The sequence below is a fragment of the Zootoca vivipara genome, chromosome 7, assembly GCF_963506605.1.
Source record: "Zootoca vivipara chromosome 7, rZooViv1.1, whole genome shotgun sequence".
Classification (NCBI taxonomy): domain Eukaryota; kingdom Metazoa; phylum Chordata; class Lepidosauria; order Squamata; family Lacertidae; genus Zootoca; species Zootoca vivipara.
This window is the reverse complement of record NC_083282.1, coordinates 49,453,120-49,465,340: the sequence shown is the minus strand read 5'-3', so window position 1 is coordinate 49,465,340 and position 12,221 is coordinate 49,453,120. Positions and strand designations below refer to the sequence as shown.

Sequence of the window (12,221 nt, the reverse complement as noted above, 5' to 3'; positions counted from 1 at the left end):
AGTTTGATAGGAAGAGGGGGGGGTGGGGAACTTTGCGTAACCCTTTATTCTGCATTCATTTCCCCCCACTTCTGCTCATGGAGAAAAATAGTACAGGTAGCTGGACCGTAAAGTCCTCTTCCCCCCCCATCCCCCCCCAGTTCTACTATTGCTAATTGCAGGTTTTTAAGGCTTCTATTCATTTTTAACGAAGTCAGACGGCTGCACACATCTCTCATGTAACATCTAGTTTGCTTCTTAACACGTGGGGGATTGTGGCCTGACTTCTCCAGGCATGTACAATTAATATTTTGCGTAAGCAGGACTTTCCCATATTTAAATTCTTCTGTCTCTACTTGGCCACAGTGATTTACAACAGTGAAGAATGCATAGCTGCCAAGTTTTCCCTTTTCTCGCGAGGAAGCCTATTCAGCATAAGGGAAAATCCCTTAAAAAAGGGATAACTTGGCAGCTATGGAAGAATGTGTTATGTAGAAGTAGGTGTGTAATTGTGCCTCGTTTCTGTGAGAAAAGCTGCTTGTGTATGCACGGTTCTGATCTGCTTGCAAGAGAATGAGAAAATTGCACAGTGGTTGCAGGCTGGCACCCTAGACATAGGTAAATTATTTGGGTAGGTTACGCCTTATCTTGACAGTTACCAAAGACGTCTTCATTGTGTTTAGATTTAGATCACAGTCAGTTACTTGTCTTGTCATTAAAAGACTGTTTTGAGTGTAATATCAACAGGTGTGCTCTAGAGACTGGCATGCCTCGGTAGTTCTACTCATCCGCCCATATGTGTTGACATGGACTAGAAATGTTTAGCTTTAGACTGAAAGGCACAAAACCATCAGACTGCTTCAGAAGAACAATCTCTCTAAGTCCTTATGAAGTTTGTTTCATTTCCCATATTCAGTAACATGGAAGCAAGGAATAGGGGGCCATGCTGAGCAGCCCATGCCCTGATCTCATGGGCTCCTCTCAACACCACCACCCATGCCCGTGTGTGCAGCACAGCACAAACATCCACAGGGAGGGATCCTTCACAGGTATAATTAATATGTGCAAAGTCCTGTGGGATCTGGAGCACTGAATAATCAGGAAACTATACAGTAATAAGATGAGCTGAAAAATTATTTCAACAAGTTAAAGAAAAGAACACTGCCATAGGCTGGATGGAAGGGGCATTGTGAACAGGAGGAAGACTGCTAATGCCTGTTGGCTTTATCTCCCATCAGTTCATCTACATACTAAAATGACGAGCACTCCAGCAAATCATCAGTTGGTTGCAGTGAAGGTGCTGGGTGAATTTAGAAGTTCTTTCTGTTGCCTTTCCTTCCTATCCAAACACCTTATTTCCAGTTTTCTTGTAAACAGCACTCGCAATTCTGTTCTACATCCAGGATCCTAAAGGTTCCTGTCTGCTATTGGCATTCCTTTGTTAAAGGGACTCATCCAGAGTCAGTAGTTTCCTTGGAGACATTTCCCTATCCTGGTGCCCTTGCTATTCCCAGTGTGGCCCAGACCTAAAAAGCAGCAAACAACTGGCACTGATTTGTGTTCTTGACATCAATTGTAAAAATAGTTTTGTGCCAATCACCTGGGTATATGCTTTGCTTTTCAGGATCCCAATTTAAGGATTTCCTTATGCTCATCAAAGCACACACACAGCCGTCCTGCTTGCTTTGTAAAAACCAAAGCTGTTTGTTTCCACCCCATCATTGTACCTCCCTAGTACCCACCCCCTGCTGCATAGCAGAACTAGAGTCTTAACACCCATTGTTTACTCCTAAGCTGTTCTTGTCCAGACTAGAGAACTTTCAGGTGTATTTACCTACAGCTCTGTCTCTGTATTGTGTGTTTGATGAAGTGCTACTAGTAGTAACTGATCTTGCAATTCCTGTAAGTTACTCTGTTTACCCCTGTATAATTTGAGCCAAGTACCTGAGTGAATTCAACATTTTGGTTTCTTTTATTGACCTTTTGCTCTACTGTGCTTAAATATCTTAAAACTTCATTTATGGTTTAGAAGTTCGGGAATAGGCTGATGTGTTTTTCCAGTAGCTTGACTGTGTCATGCCCAGTGTTTGAAATTAGCTAGGCGCCAGGCGCATTTTGCACCTGCCTTTCGGCCACTTGCGACCAAGCGAAAATGCCAGAATGGTGCCTGACATCTACACTGCCTAGAGGTGCATGCCTCCTTGGATCTTGACTGTTTTCACGCACTCACGCCCCATCCTGTAGAATTCTATCCGTTATATTTTATCTGCACAATCAGAATGAGTTTCAGAAACCAAAATGCTTTTTCTGTGCAGCCTGAGCAGGGGCAGCGAACATTATAGCTAATTGTTGTAGCTTGTCTTCACTTACCCCACCCCACTGCGGTGCTCATAGTTGTGAAGAATATTCTTACGTTATGAATGATCCGTGTCACAGATAAGAAAAAGAGGTTGGAATATGCAAATATATAGGGGACTGTCTTTGGATCAGGTGACTTTTCTTCTTTTAAGTTCTCAAAGTGCTTAACCTAGCTCAAGGCCGTCCTCTGAACTGGCCAGATATTTGACTGAGAATCAATCACAATCAGGCCATCATTTGAAAAACAAGACTTTAGAATCATCTGGCCCCCAAATGGCAACAAGACATTCCTTTTTGGCCACTGTAACTTTGATTTAAGGAACTATTTGGCACCTAGCTTATATATCTTGAGTTTCTAACACTGATTGTGCCTGCCCGGCCAATGCCTAGTTGGGAAGAGCATCAAAGGTATTTTTGTTTCTTGAGTTGGAGAGACCTTTGCTGCCTCTGTTCATGGTACATGCCGAAAGATAAAAAGATGGCTGAAATCTCCAGCTCTGACCACTGTTGTAAATCACAATTTAGCTGCTGCTGCTCTGATGGGAAAGATAATGGCGGGAGTTTGGAGCCTTGTTATTTATCAAAGTGGCAAACATAGCATGGTTGTGACTAGGGATCTCTCCCACGTTCCTTGTAATTGCATTGCTCCCTTTCCCCCACACTAAGCCAAAGTTGGGGAAAGAATTAGTGGCCTCAGCAGCATGGATAGAGTGAAGTGAGTTGATATTTCATTCATAGTAAAGTTAGTGTCTCTTCTTTCCATTTTATCTTCCAGCAGTGTAGTAACCGATCAGATGTCACATCTATGAAGGTGAAATAAACAACCCAGTCAATATTATAATCCATCCAGCCAGTGAAATGATCAATTAATGTACTATGGTTATGATCCTGTACTTGCTTACCTGGAAGCAAGCTCCATTGGACCCTGTGAAACTTAATTCCAAGTAGACATGCCTAGGGTTGGTTGCACTATTAAAAGAGGAGAATTTAAATGCTGATCGATATTAAGTCAAGACAAGAGATCCAAGTAGTGCTGTGAAACCATGAGTCAGTCCATTAATTCATTTCCCAACCAGTATAGCAATCAGTTAGTTGAAATTTCAGTTGTTCATAAAATAAACATCAGAAAGTTGTCAGTGCAGGGTTAAAGGTAAAGGGACCCCTGACCATTAGGTCCAGTCGTGACCGACTCTGGGGTTGCGGCGCTCATCTCGCTCTATTGGCCGAGGGAGCCTGCGTACAGCTTCCGGGTCATGTGGCCAGCATGACAAAGCTGCTTCTGGCAAACCAGAGCAGCACTCGGAAACGCCGTTCACCTTCCCGCTGGAGCGGTACCTATTTATCTACTTGCACTTTGACGTGCTTTCGAACTGTTAGGTTGGCAGGAGCTGGGACCGAACAATGGGAGCTCGCCCCATCACGGGGATTTGAACCGCCGAGCTTCTGATCGGCAAGCCCTAGGCTCAGTGGTTTAACCCACAGCGCCACCCACGTCTAAAACCATTAAAATGCTGATCTAGAAAGACTTCAGTTTACCCACCTGCCTAGTTCCCCATCTCACAGTCTGTGCTGGCTTGGTCTCCTTCCTTATGGTCTTCTGTTTTGGAATGGCTCAGATCCCATGTGTGTTTATTAACACACATGAGTATGTGTGTGGTTGCATGGAGTGGCACTGCTGCTAGAAGCAGTTGCAAGTATTAAATAAGTCCAGAGTTAGTTGACAACAGACCTGGATGAGTTTTGCTGACAGGGACCCTGCCTCCTTCTTACCCCTCTCAAAGAGGAAAGGGGAATGAGATGCAGCAAATAACAAGCAATTCATCTAAGCTGTTGAATAATCACAGCAAGCCCAGATTCTGTATCCTTGCACTCAATTCTTGAACTGTGTCTTTCTGGCCATGTTACTTTGCTTTTTTCAGTATCACATTAAAAATAAGATTTGGGCGTGTAAGAGAGACTATCTGGTAATACTATAAAGGTAGATTCTTTTTCTAAAAAAAGAAAACAAAAGTGGACCTCTTGGTAGTACTGTACTCTGAATTGACTTTTAAGATGTTGAATTCTAAAAGCAAGGGGGCAAAATGTCCACAGGGAAAATATTGAATTGCAAAAGTTTGTAGAGCGTTAAACAGGCAAAATTATTTTCTCCCAAGCGGTGGGCATGCAGTTTGCATCCATGGAAACAACGATTAAGTCAGCACAGGACCTGGACATCCTGAGTCAATTAAAACACTTCCCCTCTGAAAAGAAGCGTTCCTTTGATCCATTGTGATGTCAGATCCCACGTGGGGGAGAGCCAGTCAAAAACAATGAAGTTTTCTAGTTAAGGATCAGTTAATGAATTATGCATACAAAATTTAGGGAGGCAAGTAGGAGGAAAAAGAGGTTTTGTTCAACTCTGCTTAGCCAAAATTGCCTGCATCTCCCAGTTTATTTGTATAGCTCTTTCTCAGAATGGCCTGTGGGTCATGGGTGGCCAAACCCTCGCAAGCATCAAGGCATTTGAAGTACACCTGGACCAAGGGCAGGAGGACTTGCAGGCATGGCTATTACACAGAGTCAGCCCCTTAGCTTGCCTGCCGCTCCCATGCTGTGCTGCTGCCTACAATAGCCCAGACTGGAGGCAAAACTTCATTGTGGCTTTAAGAACTAGTTAGCTATGGCAGCCCACAATCTCTGGAATTGACTTTGGGCACCTTTGAGTGCAGTTATTTCAATGTTTAACGGACAGTCTAATCTGGAAACCCATCACCTTTTGGAATCAATAAATAGTTGACAGACAATGTTGAATAATACTTTTGCTAGTCTAAAAGGCTGAAGAATTGCTGAGTTGCACAGCAACATTTATATCTTCATCACACCAGAAACACCACTTTCTATGTCTATAAAACTGGGCCCTCTAGCACCCCCCCCTCATGACTCCATCTTATTCTAGCATGCACAGGTGAGTGGAGAATGAGACTATCTATCAGTGCTATGAGTGGTACGCTAGGCTTTCATGGGGATTGTTTTAGTTTTGTGCCTCATTTTCCACAACTGTGAATCAGGTGTGTGTGTGCGCGCACATGCACAAGCGAGAGACAGTGCCAGAATTTAAATAAAATATTTGTGAATTGCTTATAATGCCACATTAGTGTAGGGCCTAGGGGGGAAATGCTGATTTGGTTGTAAAGAGTACACCGGCACTTGAGTGGTTTGTGGAGCTATTTGGGTCCCCCAATAAGAAAGACCAAGGCCTCTGGGGCCTGCTTTTTCATTTGTTTGTTTGTTTGTTTGTTTGTTTGTTTTAAAGGCGTGCCAGGAACTACAGATATCAAGGGATGTGCATTGAGCCAGCTGCCTTTTTATAAGGGCATTGTTACTCCGGTACAGTATAGGGTATCATCCTCCTCTGTCCCTCTCACGTGGTGCTGCTTGACCCTGTAGAGCACCTGGCCTTGTCTGTCCAAGACTGGGATTGTGTGTTGGGGTGGGGAGGGAAAGGAGTGGGTGAGGGGCTGTTTTGTGTCTTATTTCAAAGAGTGAAGCCTGTTCTCAGAGCGGACATCCAGTGGCTGTCATAAAACGAATAACAGGGCATTGGCATCGACAGGGCAGCCACAGTTGCTCCAGCTTTCTTTTTCTTTTTTTCTAAGGAAAAAATAAATATATTATTATTTAGAGATCTTCTAAGTTAGCTGCAAGGGCATTTCAGGAAGCCTCAGCCACCACCATCTGGTCCATTAAAATAAATCTGGCGTGCTTCCCCACCCCATTCCCCATCCCTCACCCCCACCATGTTCAGAGGGGAGGGGATGAGGGGGAAAGAGAGCTCCCAGCTGCTCTGACGTTTGAATTTAGATTGGCCACAGCTGGCCTGTAAAATGTGGAGCAAAAGCTCTTCTGCTTCAAATTAGGAGGAGGAGGAGGAGGAGGAGGAGGAGGTGGCGGTTGGGAAGTTCTCTCTTAAAAGGCCAGCACCACTTAAAATATCCCATGGGTTTGCGTGTCCTGTGCAGTGTCACAAAATGAAACCCAAAACTCTGGGAGAGGGGTGTGTGCGTGCGTGCTCCATATCTTAGTCTTTCGTAGCCGATAGGTCACAATATTTTGATAGGTCACAATATTTTGATTAGGTCACAATATTTTGATAGGTCACAATATTTTGATTTGTTTTCCATTGGGATCATGGCCAAAGGACCCTTGTAAGGTTCTGGAGTGGAGCACACGTGTGAGAACTTGGGAAAGAAGTGTGCCAGGTTCCCAGCATGGCCCTCAGCAGTGGCCTCTCCCAGCATAGTGGGAGGAAATTCTGTAGCTGACACAATGGGAGCGGTGCCTTCCCTGCTAGGTTTCTGGGTGTCCCGTGTTTGTGCCCTGCTTTCTGTGCTCACACCATTAAATTTCGTGTTCCTTTGCCATCCACGTGGTGTGCTGTTGTACGGTAGGTGCCTTGTTCAGTATATAAACAGTAAGGGCTGCGGGCGCAGCCTTTCTGGCTAACCTCCTTCATTCGGAGAACTGTTGCGTTAGTGCCACCTTCTGGTAAAATGTCATTGCGCTAGGCCTCGTGCTGCGGTTATTTTGTGGTTCTTGGTTTCTCAGAGTTAAGAGTTCCAGAAGGTGGTTCTGACTTCTCCGAGTGGACGGCCTTTATTCAGCAGGTAGTCGGAGAAGGAAGGCAGAGCTCCAGCTCTCTCGTCATGTCATTTATATATTCATTTATCCCTTTAGGTCGCAATGAATTGATAGCAAGGTACATCAAGTTACGGACGGGGAAAACAAGGACAAGGAAACAGGTAAAAATGTACCTAGCTCTTGCCCCTTCCTTTAAAAAAACACACAACAACCTTGCAATAGGATGACTGAAGGAGGAAGTGGCCTCGTGAAATCACCCACATGTGTGTGTGTGGCTGTGTGTGTGTGTGTGCGTGTGTTCTGCCTGCTCCATTGTCATAATTCAGTGTACCACTCAGAAGAGTGATGAGGCATCAGAGCTAGCAGTAAATATGTTGGAGAAGTCTGGGACATCAAAGTTCTTTTTCTGGCTCCAGTCTATTGGGTAGTGTTGAGATCCCTGCTTCACTTTCTTTTTTCCCCTAACATAGGTGATAGTTGCCTTAAAAGTTGGAGAATCGACCTTGGCTTCAATATATTGGGATCTTTGGTAGGAAGTTACTGAATAAAGCCAAGGGGTGTGTAATGGCAACTGTAACTCACAGGTGCCTTGATGCATCGCAAGCACACACACACACACACATTCTCTCCCCCTCTCTCTCTGTATATAATCATTTTGTCTCCACCACTAGATTGGGAAGAATCCTGAAGCAGGACCATAGGTAGAGCTTGATAGGAGTTGCCGCATAGCATTGGGAGTGGTGAAGGGGAAGATTTTTCTTTCAAAATAGAAGTTGGCCCCTAGGAACAATTATGCATGCATAATTGTAGCTTCTATCTTTCCAGTTGGCTGTGGGTGCTTTTTGAATCTTCAGGGCAGAAGTGAAAACCTAAGGGCTGTTTTTCCCACCCAGGCAGTCAGCAATTGGGTGACAGATCTATTTACTTAATTCTTCTTATCATGCTGTGTTCATGTTCGGGTTGTCCTCCATCAAGTTAACTCCCCCACTACCACCACCATTACTGTGTATGGGGCGGGGCAGAGAGAGTAGGAGAGGGAGAGAGAAGGAATGAGGCGGCAGCAACAACTTTGGTCACAGCCACTGCTGGCATACAGTTCTTGAAAGGTTGGCCAAGACCAAATGCAGCCCTTGGGCTGAAACACCCTGTATGTCCCGTCCTCCATTTGCGCATGATTGCTAGAACGGAAGACAGAGTTTTCAGTGTGAAGCCGTTTGTTTCCTGATCAATCTATTGGTGAGCGACTTTTCCCTTCCCCCCTCTTAATAAAGCTGAACATTTTTTATGTGCCCCTCTAAAAAAGGTTAGCAACTTTGTCTTTCCTCCTTAAAAAAAGCTCAGCAACTTCAACCTGAACCCCCCCCCCAAAAAAGGGGTAGATCACTTTATTCTGTGAGTAGATCGCAGTCTCTTGGGAGTTGGATGTCCCTAGTCTAAAGTATTTCTTCTTTAACCGCAGCTTGTAACCACAGGACAAACCTTGGCTACATAATGTGCTTAAGAATGGTAGACCTTAGCCATGACCCCAGGTTTGGACAATACTTTTAAGACCTAAGAAGCCTGGAGAGGAGCTTGCTAGGAGTCAGCATGTTTGCACATTTGCACTAAGTCATAGTTTGGCTTAGTATGGTGTGCAAACGTAGGCAAAGACTTTGCCTAGAACCTGAAAGAATCCTCATGAAGGCACTCCTTTTTTGTAGCAATGGCAGGTGTCCCTCTTTTTTGTAATAGTCAACAAATTCCTGCTCTGCAACCCATTAAATGGTTGCAGAATTTGTAATTTCAGAATTCATGGAGCAGTTGGCAGTGTGTCAGACCAAAGGCTTATACGTAACATCTTTCCAAAAGGTGTGGGAAACACACTCTCGTGTAACTCTAGGATTGCCTCCTGGTGGGATGTACCCTGTATGCTGGCTTGTTCTTAAATACTCAGATGAGCAATTGGACAGCAACCAAAGGCATGGCCAAAGAGTTATTCCTTGTATCTTGGCCTCCCCACAAACATGTAAGAGAAGCTCAGGGTGCCTAGACTTCAATGGTGGGCAAGCGTAAGATTCCTTCTGGAACTCCTAGTTCTCATTCGCTACCTGTAGTGTATTATGTTATCAAATCAAACTTGGAAAGGACCCTAAGACTTGGAAAGGACCCCAAGAGTCATCTAGTCCAACCCCCTTCAATGCAGGAATCTCAACACGCAGTCCCCCATCCAGTTTGATACCATACCAGATCTTGCTTTGCTTAGCAAATGTACTAGCAGTTTGATTGCTGCACCACTTTGTATGGTATGTTAATGAAAGTCATTGTTGGGAAGGATGAAACCTTTTAAAATCCATCAATTAAGATATCATCAGCTCCCCTTTCTTTGTTTCTGGATTGTTTCCTTCATTAGGGCAAAGTTGGAAATATCAGGTCCATGTCTGCACTGATTTTACCAGGCAGTAGTTATGACTGGATGGAAGCAGATCTTATGGAATTAAACTTAGAGGAGCTATGCATTATATTATATGTATCTATTATACGGTCATTCTTGCCTCTGCTTCAAGGCTTGCAGTCCTAAAACTTTCTGGTGAATCTAGGGAAGCCTTTGCCAACTCAGTGCCCTCCAGATGTTTTGGACTAAAACTCCTGGCAGCCCTAGCCAGTAGCCCAAAATATCTGGATCACACAAGGTTTGTGAAGGCTGCCCCTAGCTCTGACTTGCTAGTAGCACACTCTAAGAAATGTTTTTTGCAAATGAGAGTTGTCCTTTTCAATGGCAAAGCATGGATAGCCTCCATTGTGAAAGAAAGTACACTTAACTTGTCTTTTTTCCTATTGTTTGACTCACTGCATGTGACTAGTAATGCTAAATCATTGGAACAGTGCTCTGATATAAAACTAAATCCACCCAAAGGAAATTAGACAACAGCCTGCACAGCAAGGAAACACCAGTCTCCAATGGTTGTCTCTAACATAGACAAATTGTTGGTGTAGTCTTGGGTCTTCTCATATAGTCTTCAGATTTGTAAAATCTCCTTTCTGTGGAGCATATGCAAGATTCTGATTTATATTTTGGTAACAAAGAGCTCTGTCTTGTGATTCCTTTGAATATTATTTCTGGAGTCAGGTTTAAACCCAAAAGAAATTTGGTTTCTACCCGAAATGTTCACACAGCTCTCAGAGCCATGGTCACATGTCCAATAGACAATTTCTGCTCTCAAATGTTACCATCATTAGATGCATTAGTGGGCGGTAGGTATAAAAAGGTTGACTACCCCTGTTCTAGAGCGATCACAATAGGTAGACTTGTGGTTCTGTTTGCTTAATTTAGTGGCAATACTGAGGTTCATTTCAAGCTTGTTTGAGTCCCTTGATGTTTAACGTCTTCTAAGGGACCCAGGTGGCGCTGTGGGCTAAACCACTGAGCCTAGGGCTTGCTGATCAGAAGGTCGGCGGTTCGAATCCCTGTGACGGGCGAGCTCCCATTGCTTGGTCCCAGCTCCTGCCAACCTAGCAGTTCAAAAGCACATCAAAATGCAAGTAGATAAATAGGAACCACTATAGCAGGAAGGTAAACAGCGTTTCCATGTGCTGCTCTGGTTTGCCGGAAGTGGCTTTGTCATGCTGGCCACATGACCTGGAAGCTGTACGCCAGCTCCCTTGGCCAATAATGCGAGATGAACGCGCAACCCCAGAGTCGGTCACGACTGGACCTAATGGTCAGGGGTCCCTTTACCTTTTACGGCAGGAGAAGATATGATTAATCTTCTGTGAAAAGCTGTTGGTGGTTATAATTCCACTCTAACACTTACCGGTACCTCTGTCTTGCTCTCTGAATGAAGAGCTGAAAAATATTTAAGAACCAGGGGACTGTGCACTTAGGTTTTTGAGACCCTGGATGGAAACTGTTTTCAACGCTTGATATCCTGGGGTGTATATCAATTCAGTTTGGAGAACTGAAGAAGTGCATTTGGATTTACATGGCTATGGAGAAGAGTCATGTGGGTACAGATCTGGATCAGCAAAACACCATGTTGGGAATGGCTCATAGACTGAAGCATGAATGGTTCCTAAAGGCACAATGATCAGTAGTGCATAGAATTCTCATGAAAGTAAGCTATGCTATTACATGCTATTTGCAAAGGATAAAATCCCCAAATATAGCACACTATGCTCAAGTCCATGGCATTCAGTGGGTCTGTAGCAATTTCCTCCAGTCTGTATTAACTGTCATTCATCCTGAGTACAGATCCTTCTCCTCTGGAACCTCACATGGCTTAGGAGGCCTGTTTGACTCTGTGTGTGTGTGTGTGTGTGTGTGTGTGTGTGTGTGTGTGTCCCCAACCTAGGTGCTTGAAGCACTCTTGTCACGCAAAACAATGTGGGATCATGTCTTCATTCTGTTTGTGTTTTCCTTTTTGAATGACTTGGCGGGGCGTAGGTGTCCAGCCACATACAGGTTCTAGCTCGGAAGAAGGTGCGAGAGTACCAGGTTGGCATTAAGGTACGTTGGAGATCCTGCCCATGCGTCCGTGGTGTGTGAGCATGGGCAGCCCCCTCTCCTTCCTCTCCTTTCCTCTGGTTGACGGCTCTGCTGTTTTTCCCCCCTCTCCTTCTGCTTTTCTCTCTGCAGGTCTCTAGCCACTTGCAGGTTCTAGCCAGACGGAAATCTCGTGAGATTCAGTCGAAGCTGAAGGTACGCGCTTCCCCGGCTTTCCCACCTTTTGAGCCATGGCCATGCTGGCAACTAACATGCTGCGCTCTGTGGTTGCCACTCTTTTCCTCCCCCTTGTTGTGTCTTTGCTCCCCTCCCTTTGTTCCTGGGACCTGATAATTTTCGGAATGCTGCTGAGGTGAGAGAGAGAGAATGGGAAGGAAAAAGCGATAGAGCACTTCTGTGTGGCAGGATCTGGCAAAGACAAGCCACCTACCTCTAAACGGTCCAGTGCACCTTCCCCAAGGCAGTCAAGCTGCCCCTGGCCAGCTTGGAGAGTGCATTTCCAGTCACAACTGGAGCCTTCAGGTGGTGACATAGCAAGGAGAACTTCTAGAGTTCTCCCCAGTCCACCTGCCATCTTTGGTATATCCATGTAAGTGCTCCACTGTTATTACAGGAACTGGAACCTTGCCTAAATCAGAGAAGCCAGGTAGGATCCATGGTGGCTCATGAAATGTGCAGTCGTAGTATTAAGCAGCCACTTCTGCTGAGCAACAACTGAGTGGAAGGGTATCTCCCAGTAGAAGCATAAGACAGAACACCCTTCTCCTTCTGTTTCCATTCAACAGAA

The 12,221-nt window shown here is 44.8% G+C and overlaps 1 protein-coding gene across 6 annotated transcripts in view; it reads left to right on the top strand.

Moving 5' to 3' along the window:
* TEAD3 (TEA domain transcription factor 3) overlaps positions 1-12,221 on the top strand; it is an 89,318-nt gene that overhangs the window by 61,244 nt on the left and 15,853 nt on the right. For 2 of the 6 annotated variants that reach the window (XM_035124334.2, XM_035124335.2), the window contains exons 3-5: positions 7,051-7,115; positions 11,375-11,437; positions 11,567-11,629. In XM_035124334.2, the coding sequence (XP_034980225.1) occupies positions 7,051-7,115; positions 11,375-11,437; positions 11,567-11,629 (191 nt within the window). The remainder of the gene's footprint in view (positions 1-7,050; positions 7,116-11,374; positions 11,438-11,566; positions 11,630-12,221) is intronic. The other 4 variants (XM_035124337.2, XM_035124339.2, XM_035124336.2 and 1 more) reach the window with 2 other exon arrangements.